General features: G+C 34.5%; 1 protein-coding gene and 1 long non-coding RNA gene across 3 annotated transcripts; one reads left to right on the top strand and one right to left on the bottom strand.

Annotated features, from left to right (window-relative positions):
- The first annotated feature begins 9,034 nt into the window (after positions 1–9,034).
- On the top strand, positions 9,035–11,644 carry LOC127144033 (uncharacterized). Of its 2 annotated transcripts, none has more exons than XM_051079511.1 (6): positions 9,035–9,203; positions 10,090–10,206; positions 10,295–10,551; positions 10,642–10,857; positions 10,933–11,124; positions 11,233–11,644. In XM_051079511.1, the coding sequence occupies exons 2-6, from the start codon at positions 10,095–10,097 to the stop codon at positions 11,551–11,553; spliced, it is 1,098 nt and encodes a 365-aa protein (XP_050935468.1). In that variant the 5' UTR covers positions 9,035–9,203; positions 10,090–10,094; the 3' UTR covers positions 11,554–11,644. The 2 variants fall into 2 exon arrangements, with proteins under 2 accessions (XP_050935468.1, XP_050935467.1); XM_051079510.1 differs by having other exon boundaries at positions 11,206–11,644.
- A 2,381-nt stretch (positions 11,645–14,025) lies between these two features.
- LOC127144032 (uncharacterized) lies at positions 14,026–17,369 on the bottom strand. Its single transcript, XR_007815619.1, has 3 exons — positions 16,897–17,369; positions 15,080–15,131; positions 14,026–14,478 (listed from the first exon to the last, which is right to left on the bottom strand). It is a non-coding gene; the product is annotated as an uncharacterized LOC127144032 (long non-coding RNA).
- Positions 17,370–25,526: the final 8,157 nt, after the last annotated feature.

Genomic DNA, 25,526 nt, shown 5'->3' with positions numbered 1-25,526 from the left:
GCTTCACGATGGATATTTTAACGAATTGGAGCCTCATATGCATAGGTTGAACCTCCCTATCCCTAATTTCTTGAAGAAAAAAAGAGGCATCAAGTTGATGCTTGCTCCCAAGTCGCATAATGTACGGCCAAGATCCATCCTGCCTATAGAGCATGGTACCATGAAGCTTTCAAAAATCTATCATCTTCTCTGGTACCACATTCTTGAAGATGTCACTTGTTGCCTGTGTTAGAGCTATTATTTTGAAACCATTCATCCTTCTCTTCTTCGCTAAGATACCTTTTAAGAACTTCATGTAGGAAGCATTTGCTATAATGCATCAACAAATGGGATATTGATGTAAAGCTACTTTAGCATGTCCAGAAAATTTTCAAATTGATTTTCATCGCCTTTGTTCTTGAGGCAACCAGGAAATAGAGGAGGCGTGTTAACATTGGGCTTGTTACCTGGTTAGACACTTCACCGCGTTATTCATCTCGCCTAGTGCTTTCCATTTCCTTGTTTTTCTATATGTCATCATTCTGCAAGGAAGAAGCATTGTCAGTTAAAGAGAAATTCAAGGGATTAGAATTATTACTTGGGTTGCCAATCTTGGCAACAAAAGTAGAAGTGGAATTTCTACATTCAGATTCTAGGTTGTAGATGGTTTATTCCTTTCGCTTCTAAATGTCATAGCTTGACACTTCTCTTTTCCTGATCCTCCTACTTAGTTTGGCATTTTAGTGTTACTTGGAAGGGATCCTTGTGGAATTCTGGAGAAACTGTTGGTTAGTTGCCCCAATTGTAATTCCAAATTCTTTATTGAGGTGACTTGACTTTGTAGAAGGGCATCATTCCTCTACATGTATTCGTAGAGAAGGGATTCTGTAGATGAAGAAAAGTATGGGGTAGCGGTGGTGGCTTGTTAATGGTGAGGTGCTAAGTGGTGTGGCCTATCATTATGATGTCTTTGGCGATAGCCAGGTGCTTCGCTGCAATAATTTCCTTGACCACCTTGTCGCCCTTGATTTTTTTAACCTTGACCTCTATAACTGAGTTAGGGTCAAATTTACACCCCGATTGTATGTGTTGGGTTCATTCTTTACATATGCGACAATTTTTGTGTTAAGCGGACATGCGTCGGTAGTATGAGGGTCGCTGCATCTCACACAACCTATCTCATCAACCTATTTCACCGGTTGAACAAAGAGGCTTGCAATGTTTGAAGTAGCTTGTTCATCTTAGTGACTTGTCCTTGTAACGCTACCATGACATTTCTATTTATTCCATCATCACTTATTCTACTCCCTTACCAAGAGCCAAAACGATTATCTTTCCACTCTTGGCTATTGTTGGCCATTGAATCGAATGTAGCCTTTATCTGGTTGTAGGAGCTTCGCTACATACTTTCTACGAATAAAGTGTCAACCGACTATGAGTATCCTTAGTCAGCCCAAAAGAGAACACTTACATCAGGCAACATTTTGCAATGCCATGATGGCGAGGGGGGGGGGGGAGGGGGTGGTAATCTTTCACCATTCTTTTAAACCTGCTCCACACGTCATACATTTTTTCTCTATCACGTTGCTTAAAGCTCATCAGGTCTTATCTTCTTTTAGCGTTTTCGACGGGTGGAAAGCATTTCTTCATAAATTTCTTGCTGAGTTCTTCCGATGTAGAAACCTCCCCTTGTTCTAGGGAGTTACCTTATTATTCGCCTCATCCCTTACTGTAAACGAAAAAAGGGCGAATTGCAACTGTTCCACAAATATGTCAGACATATGGAAGGATACAAAGATAGAGTAAAAGCTGCAAATATGATCATGTGGATTTCCCCCTAGATGACCACCAAACTATCCCGCATTTTGGATCATTACAACATCACAGGCTTGATATCAAACCTTTCATTCTCACCAAATGCAGGATAATTGATTCCAGGGTTAAAGCCATATAAATTTGGTGAGGCGTTAGACCTTATAGGTCTGTCTCGGTAATGAGCCAGATAAGTTAGGTTAACTACTTCAACAGCTTGATTGGCATGGGCTTCTTGGTTATTTTGGCTATTGATTTTGTTTGTTCTTTGCCTCCTCTTCCTTTGTCATCTATTTCTCTGAAATGTTCGTTCTATCTCAAGGTCAATCACGAATTTGGGTTGTTCACCTTCACTCATAAACTTGTTCACACACTCTTCGACTAAAGTTGGCAATTCAACTGAAACAGAACTTATGCATAAGATTAGCGCACAAATTAAATTGAAAAATGAAAAATCATTAATCCTCCGACAACGATGCCAAAAACTTGCTTGTTAGTTTATGTGCATATGCAATTGGTTGTAGATATATCATGTTAAGGCTCTAATTGAGCAATTATTAGGAGACTAAAATAGGTGTATGCCATAAAATATGTAGTAATATTCATACGTTCCAAAACTTCTAACGATATACATGTAATACAAGTTTTTCTCTCTATCACCCAAGTGTAAACGAAGAGAGGTTTCCTAGCAAGTCCAATGTCGAACACAGAAAATTAATGTTCTTAATGATTTTATCACGCAACTAATCTCATGTGGTGTTGTCTATATAGTATATATATGAACAGTATAATTTATCCTAGTATCTACACAAAGGTGCCTTTGGTAGTGCAAGGTGAATGTGGTGATGGGGTGCGATGGACAATGAACTTATCAGCAGGCATGATAGGAAAGAATGATTAATTAACTAATTGCAATGAATTGTGCATTAATAGTTCAAATCGATACAAATCATGTATTAAGTTCAAAATTAAGGCGAGTGACCTTTCGACGCCTTCACCATACTTGCTCGCCTTGATAACGTGTAGAAATACAAGTTATTATAGCCTTTTAGATAGAATAATGTGACAAAAATGCATAAGAAATGTGTTAAAATGCATAACTTATGTTGTAAATTAAAAAATATATAGAAATACACTTTACATAAGCATCTATGTTGGTTTCACACTTTTTTTAGTGTCTTAATGAAAGATTATGAACAAAAGAAGAAGCTAGCAAATCACAGAGGACTCGCCTGAAGACTTCATGGGAAGATTTTATCAATAAGTGAGAAGAGGCTAGAAGACAAAAGTGGTAGTTGAAGATGATATGAGTTGACACAGAGGCAGCTTCTGACATGTTCAGAAGATTAGATTTCCCGCCTAAATCTGCCTATATATAGGACTCCATCTCCATAAAGAAAAAAGAGCCCAAATAAGCCAAGAGAGGCCCAAATAGGACCGAGAGGCCCAAATAGGACCAAGAGGCCAGATGTGTGAAGAGCCAAATGTTTATGAATCGGCCAAAAACCTAGAGAGTGGTGAAAGAGATAGTCTTTCCATTATCTGTAAAGCCTTTCTTCATCTTTTCCAATCAGTCAACGAGTGAAAACCTGAGGTTTAAGTGAAAAATATTCCATTCCCTATCTCCTCTAACTTGTAATGTCATTTCTATTCTTTCCATTCTTTGTATTTTGCTGTAATGTATTTGTTCACATTGTACAGTAGTCTAAGGCCTATATTCTTTAATACATTGCATACTTATACCTTTTCAATCCATCATCTCTTTATTGTTCACCTGTCTTTGTGTTATTTGTGGTTTAAGCATTATGATAAGTTCTTGATAAGAAGGTTAGCTTATAACCTTTATCATGTTAGCTGAGCTATAATTATCACCTGGCCAGTGTTTATCGCCAACCACCTAAGAGGGAAAGTAGCAAGAATATGCTAACGCACGCAAGGAGGAGGTTGGAGAAAAACTCTACCTTGGCAAGATAACTTCCATCATTTGTGTCTCAAAAGGAGAACAAGTGCGAATATATGGCATCTAGAGTTTATCACCCTTAAAAGAGGAGCTCTATAAGTCTTGTAAGTGAAGTGATCTAGATATATCTTGTTTAAGTCAGCTTAGTCATTTGGATCCTGAGAGGTGTGCAGATGTGGCATTTAAAGATACCGAGAGGTGCTCACCTTAATCAAACTCTGTTGGGCCAATTGGCAAGGAGGTTGTTTCTTGATCTTTCTCACTTTGTATCTCCATTTCCTCTTGCCTTTGCCTTTCTTCCTCTTCTTCTTTCTCTTTTATTTCCTTTTCTCTTCTTGCCTTCTCCTTGCGTTCCTTCCACCCTTTTCTTTTTTCTTTTTTTTCCTTTTCTCCTTTTTCCTTTTGTTCTTTGTCTTTTCTTTCTCTTTCCTCTTTTTTCTCTTTTTCTTCTTTTTCTTTCTTCTCCCGTCTTCCTGAGATTTTCTTGTATCTTGAACCATTGACAACAGAGCAGCTATATCAGATTCATGCAATTTTACCTATACTCTGTTGATTATCAGGGGCTTCATATCATCCTTATCTTGCCCTTCATTCCCAACTCTTTGCGTCAAAACGCAACTTGGATCATTTGTTCCCTCCGAAGTTTTCTTAGAAGCTTTGGTCATTAGGTTGAGTTAAGCTTGTTCCGACATAAGGCCATCAGAACGGACTTATTCAGTCCCTTCTTGGGATTTGTTGAGCTTAGAAGTAAGATATTTCTTAATGACTTGGGAAATGGTCTTCTTTTTGGCCATTTGGACAGAAAAAAGATGGAATAAGCTTAATGTAAAAGACTAGGAAAAGAAATTACTTGGAATCTCGCCGAAAGTGATGATCGGAGAGATAGAGAGCTTAGAGTTCTTTATAGATGGCAAGCGGCGAAAAAGTGCAAATTAGGGCTTAAGAGGGTTTTTAAAGATGGGATCAACCATGGTTAGGGTGTAGTTACCACGTCTGTTAACATTATGCGCATTAATTACGACGGGACATTCCGACACCGTCGTTTGGGTTTCTTATGCGACGGTTAATCATTCCCTTTCTTTGAAATTCGCAATTGGCATTTCAAATTCTCTCAAAACCTCATTAACCCATGGGTTGTTCTTTCTACTCGATAAGGTTCACGAGATAACTATAATGTGTGATACGTTTTAACAATTGATCCTAGCTTGCATCGTGGTCTTATCACATAGACCCCCATTCTTTCTTCGTCTAACTTCTACGCGATAAAGCTCGTACTTCTTTCCTAACCTGTCTAAAATGTCTAAACTAGAAAGTAGTAAAAGACTTAATTAAAAGAAAGAAATAAAATAGAGTAGTAAATACAAAAATGATGCATTTGTGATAAGGGTAAAGAAAGCGATACGTTACAAAAGCATCCTTGCGTTTAGATTCTCGAAGGTGAATGATTTGAGCCTTGTTGCGGTCAGGACCCTACACAACATCCTAGACATGTTGTTTCATTCTAAACGACTTTACTCATGTGCTACATGACTTTGTGCTACACGATTATTCATCACAATGAGTCTTTGCTCACAATCGTTCATCACAATGCTACAAGTTGATCTCATTTTGGTTCGTTCCTTGCATAGATCCAATGATGACCAGGTGCCTCACTAAATGTATCTTACGGACGCCTTAATAAAAATTCTCCAAAATAGAGGTTAGATAATTTTTTTGGCTCCAAGCATTTGAGGTACCTTGTCTATTTTACTTTTAATTACATCAACCAAAGTTCCTCTTTGTCATCCCCAAAATATTCACTCAATCCCTGGGTCAAGTCTATGCATTACAGATTGCTCACGTACCACAAACTTGTTCATGCATTCTTCGGTCGAACACATGATTCAACAAAAATTGAGTGTTTTCCCAAAATCAAAGTAAAACATTATCTTTAATTTTGGAAAAGAAATTCCTTGACAACGACGCAAAAACTTGGACTTGGTTATTGTATTGCATGGGTTTGCATGATCGTTAGATGAAGATTAGATCCATCATCTTAGTAATCGTTTCGCAAACCTCTATTTGCAGAATCAATTAGTTAGTAGGTGTGTCATTGAGGTTCTAAATCAGTGACTACTGATAACTTGTAGAATACAAGTTATTATGGCTTTTATGTAAAAGAATGAAGTCTTATCGCATAAGAATAGAAGAAAATAAAGGAAAAAGTAAGTGATTTGATTAACTTATGTATCGCATCTTGCTAAAGAACTTCATCCCTATTTTATCGCGTTCTACATGTTTTATCGCAGGATAATAGGCAAAAACAAGTAAAGCTTGGAAATAGAACGTTACACGAGGAGACAGATCTAACCAACGCGGTGATAAGCAATCAAGCTAAGCGATTTGATGCATTAGCATAAAAATTTGGTTGGCACAAATATCAGAGAAAGGATAATATGACGTTTGCACAGTGCTAATGCAACTTTCTAGGAGCATTAATGACGCATGGATGACTTATCAACATCATTCCTCTCATATAAATAGAAACCTCTGCTTCAAAATTAAATGTGCAATCTTTGGCTGCAGAGCAAGTTCATACCATCTATTCTTTCTCCCTTGAGTTTCAGGTAAGAGCTTAAAACAAAAAAAAAAAAAAGAGTTCTTCCCCCACCGATTTTTCTTAAAAAAACAAAACAAAAATCAGAGCCAAGGAATATGAGAAATCATACTCTAAGACTTGACTCATTTCTTTGTATTCTATTTTATGTTTATATTATATTGCTTTGTAAAATGTACTCTATGGTTGAGAGGCCTAAAGTTATGTTTATAATAGTAATGCATTTCTTCTACCATTCTCCCATTTCTCTTCTACTATCCATGTTCGATCTGCTTTAATTAGTAATACATAATAAAATTTGTTTTTAATAATAAAGAATCTTATTATTTGTTTTATAAGATTTGTTTAGTTAAATGCAAATGTCAACACATTCTATATTCGAGAGAAAGACAATGGCATTGAGCACAATCACCTAACAAGTAAGAGTAAATAGTTAACTAAGCAAGAGGCGAGGAGATTGTAGTAATGCAATTTTATTGTCGAATAAGTCCTTTGCATAAGTTGTAGAGATGTTAACATGTGCGAGAAAAGCACCAAAAGGTTGCCTACCTTAATTTAAGGATAAATTACTGATAATGTAAATAAGATGATTAGATATAAACCCTAGTTTAACTTTAAGTATTTGAATCCCGAAAGCCGAGCAAATATGGCAAAGGCGCCAAAAGTTTGCTCGCCTTAATTTTGAAGTTAATACATGATTTATATCACCTTGAAGTCTTAATGCACAATTCATTCCAATTAGTTTATTAAGAATTCCTTCTGACCATACCGCGAGCTGAGTTCGTTTTCCATATCACCTCATCGCCATGCCCACCTTGCATCACCAAAGACACCTTAGTATAAATAATTAGGTTAAATTATAATGTTCGTATTAATACATTATATAGATTATACTGCATGAGTTTAGTTGTACGATAAGATCATTAGGAACATTAATTTCCTTTGTTCGACCTTGAACTTATCAAGAAACTTCTCTTCGCTTACACTTGGTCAATAGAGAAGAAAACTTGTATTGCACGCATGTCATTAGAAGTTTTACAACACTTGAATAGGACTGCACCTTTTATCGCATAGTCCAATTTTAGTAACCTGATAGACACTCAGTTAGAGCCTTATCCTGACATATCCACGAGCTATTGCATATGGACATAAATTAACAATGCACTACGTTATGCAGTGAACATGGTTATCGCATGGAAGATGCTCACTATGTCTCTAGGTCAAGATCGTACAATAAAAGGCACACCCTCATTTCTTTGCTTAACTAATAAAACTGCATTGAGTACAAGTTTTCCTACCACTTTTCCAAGTGTAAGTGAAGTGATAAGTTTCTTGAGTAAGTCAGGGTCAAACACAAGGAATTTATATCAAGCCTTAGTAATAATGTCCACTTCCCATCTAGGCGATATATAAACTCTATACAGTATAAAGTAAATGTAAGTATTTATATTAAATCTACTATCTACACTAGAGATTTTGTAAAAGGTGACATGGGAAGGTGAGAATGTAGAAAATAAACTAACTTGCATTAGAAAGTGTGAAGGAATAGTGAGTACTTTGCATGCAATGATCATGAGCCGATGACTTATCACATAGAATTAATTACGCATATAAACAACCTCGGGCTAAGTCTGAGCATAATAGTAACAAATATTTCTCAACAAGTTTTTGGCGCCATTTTCGGGGAATTGATTTTTCAAACTTAGGAACTGGAGTTTACTTTGATTTTAGGAAAAACGCTTAACTTTGGTGAATCATGCGTTCAGCCGAAGAACGTGGGAAGAGGTTTAAGGTATCGGAGTAATCTGTGCTTGCTTAAACCAACCTCAGGTTAAGTGTATCTTTCGAATAATTACCAAAATGAAACTCAATGAATGCATCTCGCAAATGAAGTTGAGACCCTCAAACGCCTGAGATCTTAAATATTAAATTTGTTGAAGTTTAAGAACCCATATATACAGGTGAAAGTGTGCATTCAACTTGGTAAGATTTATATCTTACCTAACTACACGATAAGAACCAAGAAATATCATTTGAGCAATGCAATGAATGATTGAGAGCAGAGGCTTATTGCGATGAGCGATCAAGACGCAGAGAGCCATGTAACAAATGATCTATGAAGTTTAGGAGAAGACAACAAGGTTAGGAAGCTATGAGGAGCAACAACGATGAGACACGACCTCCCTCGCCAAAGTTTAGGAGAAGACAAAGGATGTACCTGTAACGTATAGATTTTCTTTATCTTACACTACAAGAAAATGGAGAATTCCCGACGCCGAAAAGCACGTCGGCATAAAGAACGTCGGGAATAAGGGCTTTCCCGACGCCCTCAACAACGCGTCGGGAGATGCGTCGGGAAAACCACCTTTCCCGACGCACCATGAAGGCGTCGGCAAAAATACATCGGGAAAAGAGGTTTTTCCCGACGCCGTGAATAGTGCGTCGGGAGCGGCGTCGGGAAAACCCTTTTTTCCCGACGCAACATGAAGGCGTCGGCAAAAAGTAAATCGGGAAAAGGGGTTTTTCCCGACGCCGTGAACAGTGCGTCGGGAGCGGCATCGGGAATAGGGGTTTTTCCCGACGCCGCGTTAAACGTCGGGAAAAGGGGTTTAATGAGCGTCGGGAATTCCCCTTTTCCCGACGCATTTTGAGGGATTTCCCGACGCCACGTCACTGCGTCGGGAAATCCCCTTTAAATTCGTTTCAGTTCTGTATTCACAGAACCGAAGCCGAGAGGAGAGGAGAAAAAGAAAGGAGAAGAAGAAGAACGTCGCCCGGCCGTGCTTTCCTTTTGTTCCGCCGCCGTCCGTCGCCGACCGCCTCGCCGTTGTTCCTCGTCGCCGTCTGCCACTTTAGGTAAGTGAAATATGTAAATTTATTTAGTTTTTTTAGGATTTTTTTTGATAAAAATTAGTTTAGGGTTTGTTTGTTTTTTTGTTTTTTTCTTTTTGTTTCAAAGTTAAAAAAATGTATGTATTATTGAAATTGTTTAAAGTTCTTTTTTGTTTTTGTTTTAGGTTTGCTTTAGTTAATTAGTTTTAGGATTAGTTTTAGAATTTAGATTTTGAAATCGTTTTAGGATATAGATTTTGAATTAGTTTTAGGTTTTAGTGTTGAATTTGAATTTGAAGTGGTTTTAGGATTTAAGATTGACGTTGAGATTGAAGTTGAAATTGAATTTGAGATTGATAAAAAATTTGAATGTGTAGAGATTTTTGAGGTTATATTGAATTGGGGGGGGGGGGGGTGTTTATTGAATTTGAGATTGTGATTTAGGATCTCCAATTACTTAGTCGTTTGAACTTTGAGAAATACCTAATAAACTTTTAATTTTGTGTTTATACAAAATGTTTAACATTCTTCAATCTTATATACGGATGGTTTTAATGGGTCTACTCAACATATTTCTTAAAACATGAGATTTATGAGAATGTGTTAGAATGCTAAGTTTCTGAAAATATTAGAGCAAAGAGATAATTTAAAGCAAAGCTAGATTTGAGACTTGCTTAATGCAAGAGTTTCTTTTTTCATAAGCATGCTAACTTAAGAAAGTTAAAGTTTTAGCATGAGATTTTTGAATATGCTTAAGTCTATACCGAGATGTCTTGATCTGATAGAAATTCTATGGGGAAGATTATCTTGTGTACAGTGGTCGTGTAATTATTATGAAATGGAATTACTACTTATCTGGGGAGAGGGAGGTTTAAGTTAAATTGAAAATGTTTGTTTTCTATGTCCATAGCCATTATGTCATATCGACCATCAAATTTTATGGAGACGGACGATATGTTCCTCCAGTTTGAGGACGATTTAGATAATAACATCGCGGGAGGGTCATCATCTGTGGGCGACAATACGGGTGAGTCTAAGAATTTTCTTCATTTTAACTTACAAATATTTCATGTTTTTTTTCTAACTTTATATGTTATTGTCTATTTATTGAGCAGAGTCTTCTTCTCAACAAACGACTCCGACTCCTAGGAGACGTGCGCAGTCTCGACTCTTGGAGTTAGAGCGCCACGTTGCAATAAATGGGCGCATTCCGATGACGATCGCCCCTGGAGCGGAGAAGCCTATTTCTCCACACGCCGTTCGCTTCAGCCAGGCGATAGGCGTGTGCGTGCGAAAGACATTTCCCGTCCGCTGTCTTAAGTGGACGGACGTTGGGAGAGAATACATTGAGGTCGTCAAGGGCGACCTCCAGGTAATTAAATGCACTACACATTTATATATGATTTCATTTGAAACATATCTAACTTTAGCCAATCTAATGTGTTATGTTTGTAATGTGCAGCGATTCTTTGTGCTTGATTTCAATGATCAAGCAATGAACAGGTTTGTTGAGCATCAGATGCTCACGACCTTTAAAGAGTTCCGGGCCGACTGTCATAAACATTTCAAAAAGTACAGCGACCCGGAGGAGGCTCGTGCCAACCCACCAAACGCATTGGTTGGACGTGATGAGGAATGGCACTTCCTCTGCGACCATTATATCAGCCGTGCATTCCAGGTATTTGTCATGATTAATTATGATAACAAGTTTTTATATGTATAAGAAATAAACAATATAATTATTTTAATGCAGGAGCAATCACGGACAAACAAGGCTGCTAGACAGAAGCAGCCTTACAATCATAGTAGCGGGTCCAAGTCGTTTCTACAACGACAGCATGAGCTCGCTGAAAGAAGAGGGCAGCCGGTCGATCGTGTGGAATTGTTCCGGGAAACACACGTTCGAGCTGGGACATTCGTGTCGCAAGCCGCCGAGGATGCGCATGTAAGTTATACCCTTATTAATTATCCACTTTTATTATATATTTTTGCGCGTTACCTAACATAATTTTTAAATTTGTTGCAGAATCAAATGCTGGAACTCCAATCCCAGCCTATCCCAGAGGGTAGTCAGCCACTCTCTGAGGATGAGATATGCGATCAGGTGTTGGGTAGACGACCAGGCTACTCAAAAGGCCTTGGTTGGGGACCCAAGCCGAAGGCCCGCAGAACGGCAAGTGCAAGCAGTTCGTCGACATCTTGTTCGCAGTCCACACAAAAAGAGATTGAATTACAAGCTAAACTTCATGAAGCTTTGGAACGGATTGAAGTACAAGATAGAAATCACCAAGCATTAGCTTCACAAGTGGAAGCTATGAAAAAGATGATTGAAGACCTAACTCGTGCACAACAGGGACCACCACATGATCCCTAGCTTCATTATGTTTATGTTTTTTCTATATTGAGAACTATATTTTGTTGTAGTCAACTTATTCGTATTATTAATTTTAATTCTATTTTTTTAATTTGTGTTTGTATATTTATTAATTTATTTTAATTTAATCCAAAACGTCGCGAAATTTTTTTGAGCAATCCGAACATCATTGTGAATGTTTGAGCAAAATATTATAAGGAAAAAAGTAAAAATAAAATATTTTTAAAAATATATAAAAAAAATATTTCCCGACGTTCATTACGTCGGGAAAAAAACGTCGGAAAACAGGTTTTCCCGACGCCGGAATATGCGTCGGCATAGACGGCGTCGGGAATAAGGTTTTCCCGACGCCGTCATGCCGACGCATATTCCGGCGTCGGGAAAGCCTTTCCCGACGCTGCTTTGGTACGGCGTCGGGAAAGCCTCTCGCGACGCATTTCTCCCGACGTGCTTCCCGACGCCGTTTTGTACGTCGGGATATCCTTTTCCGACGTACTTTGCATTTTCGCCGACGTATTTGTGCGTCGGGAGTGCCCCCGTTTCTTGTAGTGTTATTTATCATATGCATCCTCAATTTTTATAAAATTAATATCAATAAATATTCGAAAGACATAAAAGTTGAAAAATTAGTAAAATACGATGAAAGCATGACCCGCGAGTGCTAACAATTCTTTAAAGAAAGTATAGATAAATAAATAAGACAAAGCTTTAAATAAAATGTCTAAAGATAAAAGTACTGAAAATTGATATGGAAGCAAAATGTGGTTCCCTTATGATATGTCACAGGCCCTTCCAATCACTCGCCAGCTTTCCAGATCCTTTACCTTTTTGCCTGAAATATTAAAAGTAGAAAAGAGTCGGTATATAAAATATACCCAGTAAAGGACCCACTATTGATCCCGCTAGGTGATCTATTAACTTCTCATTAGGAATATAATAATAATGTCATGTGTTTAATGGAGGACACCTAGGCGAGTGAGACTATACGAACACCCCTAATTGTGCGATTCATCCCATAGGACACCATTAGTTTTGTGAGTGACCTTATATGAATGCAGTATAATTGATCCCTATCCGTGCATAAGATTCGTAGGTACCCTTAATCGTGCGAGTGGTTCCATAGGAACATCTCTAGTCATGCGAGTGACCACATAGATAGGGTCACAATCAATGTTGGGTATAAAGCTTAACAACCAAAGTTAACATACATAAAGCATAAATCATCAATCATAACAATCCATAAAGCATGAAATCCATAGATCATGCTTAATCATCATGTAACATCAGTCAACCTTTACACAAACCAAATATACATTTTAGCTAACATCAACGCATAATCCATAGGCACATGCAATCTCTTAAATTTAATTGAAATGTCCAGTAGTAGAATCTCTTACCTCGAGATTAGCTAAAAGTTTATTTCCTAATAGTCACAATCAAGGCTTTCCAATGAATAGATTCTAACAGTAAAGGAAAAATTCAGTAACTTAATTAATAAAATTAACAATTGGCTTTTGACCCAAAAATTCTGTCAAGTCAACTTACCTAAAGTTAAGGTTGAAACCAATTAAACCTTGATTGGTAAAACTTCACTGGTTAATTCATGAAATTTAGCCAATTAAATCTTCAAGGAAAAAATAATCCAACTTAATCCCAAAAATTAATTTACTTTAGACCAAATATTAATACTTGATGGACATACCTAAAATTCAATCAAAACTCACCAAGGAAAATACGAAAGTGACTAATGCCTAAATGACTTAAGAAAAGAGGGTAGTGGCTTGGATAGGAAATAGGAAGCTCGCAACTCCACAGCTTGGCAAGGGAGAAGGAATCATACGGCTGGACGACTCGAACAGAGAGGGAAAGCCAGCTCAAAAATGGAGACTTGATGCAAACAAAGAACGGACTTTAATGCACGAAACCTATGGCGCAACGGTCAAAGAAACAACTGGATGTGGCTCGGTGAGGGTTGGACGAAACAGAAACAAAAGAGAGGTTTTGGCTCAAAGACAGAGGCGCTCGGCTCGATAGGACACTACTACAAATAAGGGTTTACTTGACACTTTTTACCTGTCAAGTATTTGTTTATTTGACGCTTTTCAATAAGTCAAGTAATCCAGTGTCAAGAATAAGAGGGATTTACTTGACATTTTTTAAGCGTCAAGTAAAAGTATACTCGACAGTTATACTTGACATTTTTTACACGTCAAGTAATCCAATGTCAAGAATAAGGACTTCTTTTTACAGTTTTTAGGCGTCAAGTAATATTATTCTTGACATGCTTTGCATGTCAAGGTTGTTTTTAGACCAAATGAAAAATTATATAATTTAAAATATCCATATAATTTATCCTACACGTGTTTTAAAGTCCAACAATAACGAACATAAGTAAAGCAAGAGAGTATACAAATGTGCTAAACTACACATTAATTGAACAATTGAATCAACCCAAACTTTCCATCAAAGAACTAATTATAATTTAACAAATTGCATATATCAATGAAACATATATATAGTTGGTCATTACATACTTAATTACCATAGCACAAACTTTCCATCTATGTCTAATATAAACAAAATATATGTAAAGCCCAAAGGTGTACCATATCAATATTGAGATTCACCTATATCTAATATCAAAAAAAAATTACATGTTTAAGCTAACTCAAAAAATATCATTGATTCACCTAAAACCAATAAATAAATATATATCTATCTAACCCAAAAACACTTAGCTAATCACCATAATCATATATGGTCACCCAAAAAATCAGCTAGCTCCATTCGCACTTCATTCGACTTAAATTTACTACACCCACATTCAATAGTTCCATCACATAGTACTCGCATTCAATGTTTCCATTGTCGTTGTCTTCTCCAATGTTCAGCCCTCCCACCCTTTTGTCCAACTTGACTGATAATCTAGCAATTATAATGAAGAGAATATTTATTCAATAGAATATTTGACAAAAAATCTCATAAAAAAACCTTGGGCAATTTTATTACCTTTTGTGCACCATCATTTTTTATGGGTCGTACAGCTCAATTTGGTCAAATAAAACCCTCAAATAAAGAAATAAGCTTAGAATAATTGGCTTCTGCATCAAATTTCCTATTCGTCACAGTTTTAAGAAATTCCCTAATAGGTGGAGGGCAGAAGCAACGCAACATTTCAGGAGTTGCCATCATTTTCTTGCAAATCAAAAAGGATTTATTGTCACCCTAACACAAAGGGGAGGTTAGAACTTTGACAAGGAAACTAAAACTCTCTTTCATCTCTCTACCTCTTGTACATTTTCTCTTCACTAAAATTCCACAAAAAAAAAAAAAAAAAACGCCATCATATTTCACCAAAAAGCGAACACCAACCAAAAACAAGCACCTTAGCAAAACTCACATGAATTATTTATTCTCTTTCCCTTCCTAAGTTGACTAAGTAGTAAAAAAATATCCAATTAATTTACCTATAAACACATAAAACAGAAATGGGTGATAAGGATTGAGATTCAAGAAGTATTTTTACCTAAAAAAAGCATCCACATTTGGCTAGATATTTCCTTATCAAAAACTTGGTCCTGCAACCACAACAAAACATGCCAAGAATAAGCCATAATGAAAATATTGATGGAAATAAACCTGCAAAAAATAATATCATATATAAGGGATCTTTTCAAAAAATATAACAAAGCGGCAAAATATTTACACTGTATAGAACAATTTTGAAAACGGAAAAAGTCCACAAGCTCATAATGGAAAATATAAAAAATGTCGCATCAACCACACCGTCAATAACGCGCGTAATATATTTAGTACAAGATCGTTTAGATTTGGTTATTGTTTGGTACATGATCATTTAGATTTGGTTAAACGTTAGATTTGACCATTTGGCTCCAAATCTAAACGATTTTTTTCAAATTTTGGTACACGATCATTTAGATTTGGCTAAACTAATTTTTTTTAAGATTCTTTTGGGACACGATCATTTATATTTGTTTACACGATTGTTTATTTTTTTAAGATTATTTTTACATGATCGTTTATATTTGGTTAAATGATTTTTTTATTCTTTTGATACATGTTTGTTTAGATTTATCTACACGATCGTTTACTTTTTTACACTATTGTTTAGATTGGCTACCTCAATTTAAACGATTTTTTAAAGATTCTTTATACTCAATCCTTTAGATTTGACTATTTTTTTGTACACGATCGTTTAGCTTTGATTATCCAAATCTAAACAACATAAAAAAGAAGAGAAAAAGAAGAAAGATGATAGAAAAAATCGTAGCGAAGAAGAGAAGAAAGACGGAAGCGCAAATCTGGTATATTTAAAAAAATGGCTAACTTCATGGGTTTTGTTACATGGGCCGTAAATATTTTAGTGGTTTGTTATATTTAAAAAAAATCCTAGATAGATTATATGATGCTACATTATTTCTGATTATCAAATATTAAAAAATAAGGTAATGCTAAAACTTTATTAAGCTGTAGTAGTTAAAGATATAAACAAACAAAAGAGATGAGGTTAAGTCGGAGAGAACAAAAAGGAACTGAAACAAAATTGTAGAAAGAAGAATTAGAAACCAATAGCTAATAGACACAAAATACTTTACTACCGACGAAGACAAGGGAAGAAAAAGAAAGAGGAGGAAAAAATACAAGTGAAGCACAAGACTATGTGGTCGATATTTTACTAGCCAAAAAGCAACTAAACCATTCATGTACCTAAGTTTCACTAATCTACTAATTATTTTTAGGATCTATAACCAATTAGGAAAAAATCACACATCAAATAATTTCCTCCATTATTCACTTGTCCCTCCTTAACGTACACACATACACCTCGTTGGCTCATCCTACGAGTGTGACAAGTAATATGTGCTAAGATTGAAATTTGTTAACTAGCCCTTTGGTCGTGATGGATGATAAGATTATTGTGGCCAAAGAACGTCAACTCTTATAGTTTTACTATGTAATATGCATAGATGAATGTAATTATAGTAAAGTGGAAGAAAATTTTGGTTACACATTTGATTTTTTATATGTTTATCTCTATTGGGTCAAGGATAGAAGGAAAAGGCTATATATTTAACATAACCAATAGAAATAAGTCATACACATTCTTACAAAAAGGATTATCAATAATAACAAGATCCCTGAAACACACACATAGTAATTTTTTATTCTCTCTAGCTACCTTTTTCATTCCTATACCCTTCAAAATATTTCACTCATTTTACTTTCTATTCTCTCTTATTTCTTAATCTAATTTTATTTAGTAATTTTTATTAATAGTCTCTACAACATGATCAACTTATTTTAATAAAATAGAACTTGTACCTTCTCTTATTATATCTCCTTTAAACTATTTTCTAATAGTTCTATCCAGCAATGATCCTTCACCTTCAAAAGATTATCTTCTAATAGTTCTTCACAGATCCAAAATATGAGCTTAGACATCAATCTAGTTATGCTAACACGAACCACATATCTTTTTACTATACTTTCATAAATGTAAGGTAGTGCACTTCTTCTTCAATCTCTCCTATTGATAAAGGTTGATATCTTTAGGTCGAGCGCTTCCATCAAATCTCTGAACTAAAATTAGTGATAAGAGAATGATAATGAATACAACTAAAATTCAAATAATTAGCTAACCTTTGTGGTGTCAGCCGTTCGTGGGGGAGTGCCAGTGGTAGTGGAAAATATGACGGTGGGCTTCGACGGCGGCAAGATGCGGCACGAATAAGGAATCGACGATCGGCAAGCAGCGGAACAAAGGAGGTGGAGCGGTGGTGGCAAGCTAGGGTTCACTTGAAGGAGAAAAAAAGAATAGTGTGAAAGAAACGCATGCAAACTGAGGGGCTTTCATAATGATAATATTATTAATAATAATAAAGACCTTCAAAGAAAAGCATGGATCCCCTTCCACCCATCTCCTTTCTTTCTTAGACTTCTACTACTAATAATAATATTAATAATAATAATAATAATAATAATAATAATAATAATAATAATAATAATATTACTTTTCTTTTCCCAAAATACAATTATTTCTTTCTTAAATAATTATATTTTCATCAAATATAATTATCTTCTCATTTTTCATATATATATATAAAAGAAACTTTCACTCTTCAATTTAATTAAATAAACACCCAAAAAATTATTTATTTAGTTGAATTCAATTTCAAAAACACCAAAAATCTAATTCTACTGATTAGTTAAATATTCATCCCAAATATTTAATTAACTTTAATTTCCTAAAAACAAACAATTCTTCATTAAATGAATTTAAAATAATGTTCAATAAATCAAAATTAATTAAACAAAACTAAAATAATGAATGGAAAAAATTATGTATGAATAAATTATTGAATTGGACTGCAATAAATTGTTGTATGAATAAATTATTGAATTGAATGTGCAATAAATTTAGAGCCCACTTGACTAATTGTGATTGGACATCTCATTATTATTCAAACTTACTCACTTTTGCTTTATAAAATCCCATGTGTCATGTTTGCTTAAAATAACTTTTCCATTTTCTATTTTCACTTTTTAATTCATCTTAGTTTATGTGTTTTTTTACCTGAAAACCGTTGATATTTATAAACAGTATATAATAAATTAAACTATTTTAAAAAGTACTTCTAAGTTTTTAAGTTTATTTCAAAAGTATTAGTAAACTTTAAAATGTTTCAAAAATATAATGTCTTTAAACTTTAAAAGGGATTCAAAAAATATATTTACCATTAGTTTTTGGATGGAAATTTATAATATTTTGTTTTAAAAAGTTTTACCATTAGTTTTAGATAGAAACTCACGAACTGTTGAAAAGTTTCATAAATATTCTTGAACTTAGATAATTTATTAAAAATAAAACTTTAACTGATCCAAATTCTACCGCCATATTTCTCATCAACCAAAATAAAAACAAAAGTTTTGAATCAAGGCATAGATTTTCACAAAATCTTACAAAACTCTAAATTTTAAATTTCTTCTTAAAACATACTAAAACAACTAGTAAAAAAAAACAATGTATTTAACTATTAACCCACATTAAACTTCTAACAAAATTGTATATGTTAATAGTTTAGTGTATATTATAGTCAAATACATTTTTTTATTTCATTAATTATTGTCGAAGTATTTTTAAGTGTTTTTTTTCAAGAATAGAACAAAGCGCTAAAATATTTACATCGTTGTTCACACGAGATTTCCAGAGAAATTTGATTCGTGGAGTTGAACTTGTGCTGATGTTGTATTTACGTTGATTTGATGCGATGTGGTTCGATCTCTAGAAGGAGTTGGAGCCTTGGAAGAAAACTTGAATCTTTAAAGGAGCTTCAATCTTTGAGGGTGTTCTTGAAGTTGGAGTCTTCGAAGAAAGTTTGTATCTTCAAATGAGCTTCAATCTTCGAGGGTGTTCTTGAAGTTGGAGTCTTGGAAGAAAGTTTGTATATTCAAAGAAGCTTCAATAATCGAGGGATTCGACTTCAGGAGTTGAAGAGTCTTCTATCTCTTGGGAGGATTCTCTGTAGACCGTCTGAAGTTTAAAATTCTCTTTCTCACAAATGAAGAGAACTCTTCTATTTATAGAGTTCCCTAGTGGGCTTTTATGGACTTGAGCCTGGTCTGGTCCATGGACCATACCCATGGGCTCAATCACATGGATTTGGGTCATATTTTATTTTGGGCTAAATTCAGCTTATTTTTTTGGCTCAATTGAATTTTAGCCCAAGTAAATAATATTTAATTGAACCAAAATAATTAATTTGATCCAATTGTCATAATAAAGACACGTGACATCATTAGAATTGTCTAATTTGTCTTTAAATTTAATTTGGAACACATGCCAATTTTTAGTTAATCCCAAATACAATTATTTTAGTAAATAATGTGGCAATTTGTGATTGGTTCCAAAACAATCGTATAGAACAATTTTGAAAAAGGAAAAAGTCCACATGCCCACAACGTGAAATAACAAAAATACTCCACGATTAATCGATCACACACGAGTAAAAAACAATTTATACCTTGTCTAAAAGAACTTATAGCCAGTCTAAACGATCATATACCCAATCTAAACGATCTTGTACCCTTGTACCAAGTCTAAACAATCTTTACCTTTATACCTAGTTTAAACATTCTTATATCCTAGTCTAAACGATCTTGGTACACGATCTTGTACCCTTGTACCTGATGGAAAAACGAGACATGCGCAGTGGAAGGACAAATCAAAAATTACTCTATATGCATCCAAACTAATTTAGAAATTAATATGCTTAATAACTACACTAATTACACTGCATAGGGTTAAGAAAAAATACTTACCTTCATAGCTTCCCAATCTTTGAAATCTCCTCACAATCACGAACCTGGGACCACTACTAGTGTTGACCCACTATTCTTTGGACTTAGAACCAGATTTTGGGACTCGTTAAGAGAAGGAGAAATGAGAGGGATATTAAAATTAGGACGAAGGAAACCAACAATTGGTTAAGAGAGAGAGGTGAGAAAATTTTTGTTAAAGTTTTGAATAATTTCTCAATTTTTCAAAAGACTCAAAAGAATTATCAAAACTTACTTTTATATAACCATTGCATGCAAAAATGCATGAAAAAACTTTACAAAATAACAACACCTCCTCCTCCACTAGAGTTTAATAGGCTGCGTTTACATCATATATATATCCAACATTTTGACTTTTTACCATTTTTTTTTGTCTTGAATAATTTCGACCTCTCGAGCATGCATCTGCATTCTTTTTTCTTAATCACATTTGAATATAGAGACAATCAAACTTTGACTTTTCAAAATTAAAAGTCAACACTTTGATTTTTTACAACTTTAACCATTTTCATCAATTATGAGCTTCCGAATATGAATTCATATTCATACTTTTAATATTTAAATTACATTTAAACATAAAACTCTATAAACGATGGTTATATCACATATATTCGTCGGTTTCTCTATTTACCTAATTCGAACAATTCGAATTATTCCGACATATTGTTCTAAGTTAATTCCATATGAGCTAGCAGGGGAACCTAATGGATCTATAGATCATGGGCTCTAACGATCTGAGATTAGCTGACTAAACCCTTTTAGACCAAGCTAATCAACAATCGTTAACTAACGGGTCATTCCACCAAAGTCCCGTAGTTACACTGACCTCACTATAGATATATTTATGTTCATCTGATATAATCATGATCAGTAAGTTAATCCTTCACAGGTAGTTCATAACCTCGGCTAGGTCAAATATCATTTTACCTTCGAGACTACATCTTGTTCCTTAAATTCGACTAATCCACTATTGAACAATTGGTTTAAGGTCCAACCTATATACCGAATTCCTCTTGGACCAAAGAAAGGGTGGGATCCCTTGTTCAAGACTTAGATTCAGTCCTCAAGGGAACAACATATTTACTATACCTAAAGCGGGTAGGAGTGAATTCCGACTTGCACCCTATGTCCCTAGCCATCCATCTGGTTTTACCCCTGAAATGAGAGGCTTATTGGACCAATACCATTGAGTTGCTCTCACCTATTCAGATCTAAGGATAATATCATTTGAATAGAAGTTCATAGTTAGCTCTTGATTAAGTTTAAGTTAGCTAGGTCATCATAATCGAAATAATCAGTTTATATAGTCAACAGTTTTATCACTTGTCTTATAACTTAAAAGTGACTATTTTATTGTTCCAGCCTTATGTAAAACTCTTTACATAGGATGCCCCCACTCCCATGTCTCTACATGAACAATTCAGGATCATATTGTTTGTACTAACTACAGAGCAGACTGCACCCATAGTGTTCCCGAAATAAGGCACCCAACTTTATTCATACACTATAAACCGTTTGGCTACAAACTCAAACTTGATTCACTTTTATGTCTTTACCTAAAGTTCAAATCTACACTAAATAGCCTCGGGACCTTAGTTTATTGGATTCAAGATTATAATATTCTATTTTCACTAATAAGTCATCAATAACCACTTTATTGAATAGAATATAATTTTAACTACAAACTATGGGTTTTAGGAAAAAAATTCCAACAATACCCAGCCTAAACGATCTTATGCCCCTGTACCCAGCCTAAACGATCTTATACCCTTGTACCCAACCTAAACGATCTTATACCCTTGTACCTAACCTAAACGATCTTGTACCAAATTAAAATGATCTTGCTACACAATCTTGTACCTTTGTTACCCAATCTAAATGATCTATTAGTGATAGTCGTCTATCACTATTTATCTAGGATAGAGAAATGATAATTTAGATATTGGTACACGATCATTTCGATCTTGTACCCATATTATTTGGATCTTGTACCAAGAAGAAAAGAGATGAGAGTTGAAGAAGGAAGAAATCTATGGAAGAGGAAATGAAGAAATCGCAAACAAGAAGAAAAGAGAATATGAAAAAGGAGAAGTAATAACATGAAGAAATTAATAATACGAGGAGGGGAAGAATAAATCACAAAGAAGAAAAAAAAAAGAAGTGAAGTGAAGAATGGTTCTACAATATTCATAAACGACAAAGGGAAAATCTAGAATTTATGGAAAAAACAATGATGGCTTCATGGGATTTAATTTAAGTTACTCGGGCCATAAATATTTTTTGGTTTTGCTATATTTATATAAATTATCCATTTTTAAGGAGAAAACTTTATTTTGAAATTTTATGAGATTTTGTGCAATTTTATGTTTTAACTTAAAATTTTAGTTTTTATTTTAGGTGATGTGAATTTTAGTGTAAAAAGTTTACTAATAAGAGTTTTTTTTTTTAGGTTAATTTTCATAAATGTATCAAAACACAAAAATATTTACGACCCGTGTAACAAAAAGAAAAATCTCATAAAGCCGATACAATATTTACATAAATTTCATATTTGCCCTTAAATATTGCGGACGATTTGTCACTTCTTTTTCTTCTTTTTCTTTGCGATTTATTCATTGTCTTTTCTTGATTTCTTCAACTCCTCTCTCGGATTTTCTTTCTCCTATTTTTAGTTGATTCATTCTTCTGTTTAAATCTCCTATTTGATCTTCATTGTTTTCGACAAGATTCATTGAAGCTACTTCATTTCCTCATATCCGAGAATACTAAGATCATCTAAATATCATTTTTACATTATCTAAATGATTATTTGATTCGTGGTGTTAAACTTGTTTTGATGTTGTATTTACATTGATTTGATGCGATGTGGTTCGATTTCTAGAATTTGATCCTTTGATCCTTTGATTCCTTCTCGGTTGGATACTTATGCTTGATTTGAGAAAACGAAGCACGTGATGTTCTTGAAGTTGGAGTCTTGGAAGAAAGCTTGTATCTTCAAAAGAGCTTGAATCTTCGAGGGCGGTCGACTTAAAGAGTTGATTTTCTTTAGGCCTTCTAGAGATAAAAATTTCTATCCCCCCACAAATGAAGATAATTTCTCTATTTATAAAGTTCACTGGTGGGCATTTATGGTCTTGGGCCTAGTTGGTCTATGGACCAGACTCATAGGCTCAATCACATGGATTTAGGTCATCTTTAACCTTTAGTAAATTAAGTTTATTTTTTTACTCAATTGAATTTTAGACCAAGTAAACAATATTTAATTGAACCAAAATAATTAATTTGACCCAATTGTCATAATAAAGACATGTGGCATATCAGAATTGGTTGATTTATCTTTAAATTTAATTTGGAACGCATACCAATTTTTAGTTAATCCCAAACGCAATTATTTTAATTTAGTAAATGACGTTGCAATTTGTGCTTGGTTCCAAAATTTCTTATTCAACAAATGCCCCTTTTCGAGATTTATGCATGTGTTTGAGTGGGTGAATCTCGAAAAAGATAAATTCGAAGTTCAAATACGAGCTTTTTTTTTTTTTTTTTTTTTTTTTTGCTCAATTTGATATATCAAACTATGAATTTAGTACATTGATTAAATTTAAATTTGAAATAAGGGTTGAAATATGGTCAATCCTTAATCTGAGAAAAGTTCAACGTTTTATCGTCAACTTACTTCGATTTGAGGATAAAAATTTAAATTTGAAGATTTTTTTTTATAAAATTTGAAATCAAATTTTATTTTGAGATAAGGATGAGGTTTCTATCATACCCTAATTTGTCTTAAGGATGCACAAGAGTTTGGAATGACCAATTTTAATTTTGGAATAAAATGGTCAATTTTAATTTTGAGACAAATATGAGACCTCAATCTTGAGATAAAGTTAGATTTATGGCTCCAATTTAAATTTGAGATAAAGATGGAAGTAAAATTTTAATTTATGGATAAATCTAAATTTTGAAATATTTAAATATGCTTAATTATCTTAAAAAGTGGAATTTGAGATTTTATTCCAAAATAAAATAACATAAGATAATTGAATTTTAATTTTATTTAAAAAAATTAAAATATTAAAATATGATTAAATATCTCAAAAGTGAAATCTGAGATTTTATTCCAAAGTAAAATGACATAAGATAATTAAATTTTAATTTTATCTTATTATTTAAAAAATTAAATCATTCCAAATTCTATTAGGAATTGGACTTGTTGGCTTTATAAATAGACCCATGCCTTGATCATTTTTTCCTCATCAAGCAGAACAAAGGTATGAGAGAAAAAAAAGACCTCTCTTCTTCCTCTTTTTTTTTATTCTTTTCTAATAATTTTTTTTTAAAACTTTTTATTCCATTTTTTTTCTTTTTATAGGAACTAGAGTTGTTGTGTCTTTCTTTGCTTCCCAACGTATCTTCAAAAGGTGAGAATTTTTTTTCTTCTTCTTCACAATCATTTATAGAGGTGACTCTATCGTCAGCATTTCAATTTCTACTAAGGGTAATTGGGCTTTTACCGTCGGATCCAATTCTTAATAGGAACAATCGAACATCTTCATTCTTTTTTGCCGTCAGTGATCAAATTTCTACTAGAAGCGATCGGGCTTTTATCGTCGGATCTAACTCCTAGTAGGAACGATCGGGCATCTTCGTTCTACATCACCGTCAATGATTCAATTTCTACTAGAGACGATCGGGCTTTTACGGTTGAATCTAACTCCTAGTAGAAACGGTCGGGTATCTTTCTTCTGCTCCGCCATCAGTGATCCGAATTCTACTAGGGGTAATCGGGTTTTTGCCATCGTATCCAACTCCTAGTAGGAACAATCTGACATCTTCGTTCTGCTTCATCGTCAGATCTGATTTCTACTAGGGGCGATCAGGCTTTTACCGTTAGATCCAACTCCTAGTAGGAACGATCGGCCATCTTTGCTCTGTTTCGCCATCAGCGGCCCGATTTCTAATAGGGGTGATCGGACTTTTGCCTTTGACTCCAACTCCTAGTAGGAATGATCGGATATCTTCACTCTGTTTGTCGTCATTTTGAAGAGGCGAAACTACACCATCTTCATCTTGGAGAGGCGGAGGCGAAGCTGCACCATCGTCGTTTTCTTAGAGAGGCGAATTCAGAGGTTCACCATCACCATCTTCTTGAGAGAAACTTGAATATGGAACCAACAAAGCAACTCTTAAATTAGGACATGGAAAAGCAACAGTGCAATGCTCGAAGTTGGAGATGAAAAAGCATTGGTGAAGTCTCCAACTCTGTATTTGAATGAGCCTCAATGAAATCTTTAAACTTGAATTTCAAGAAACATTAACAAAGCCTCAGAATTTGATTCTGTGGCACTTCTAGACTTGTGTGAACTTAAATTTTAAGAAACATTAACAAAGCCTCATAATTTAATTCTAAGGAACTTCTAAACTTGTATGAACTTGAATTTCAAGAATCATTAACAAAGCCTCAAATTTGTTTCTGAGGAACTTCTAAACTTGACGACGGAGTGTTGAACTTTAGAGGAGTGATGTGCCTTATAAGCATCTAACTTTGCAGCACCTAGCTTCTAGTTCAACACCCTTTTTATTTTTATACTGCCTTTTAGTAGGGCATCTTCAACTTT

Source organism: Cucumis melo, chromosome 11, assembly GCF_025177605.1.
Source record: "Cucumis melo cultivar AY chromosome 11, USDA_Cmelo_AY_1.0, whole genome shotgun sequence".
NCBI classification, from domain to species: domain Eukaryota; kingdom Viridiplantae; phylum Streptophyta; class Magnoliopsida; order Cucurbitales; family Cucurbitaceae; genus Cucumis; species Cucumis melo.
The sequence above is the reverse complement of the archived record's forward strand: the minus strand, read 5'-3'. Positions and strand labels throughout refer to the sequence as shown.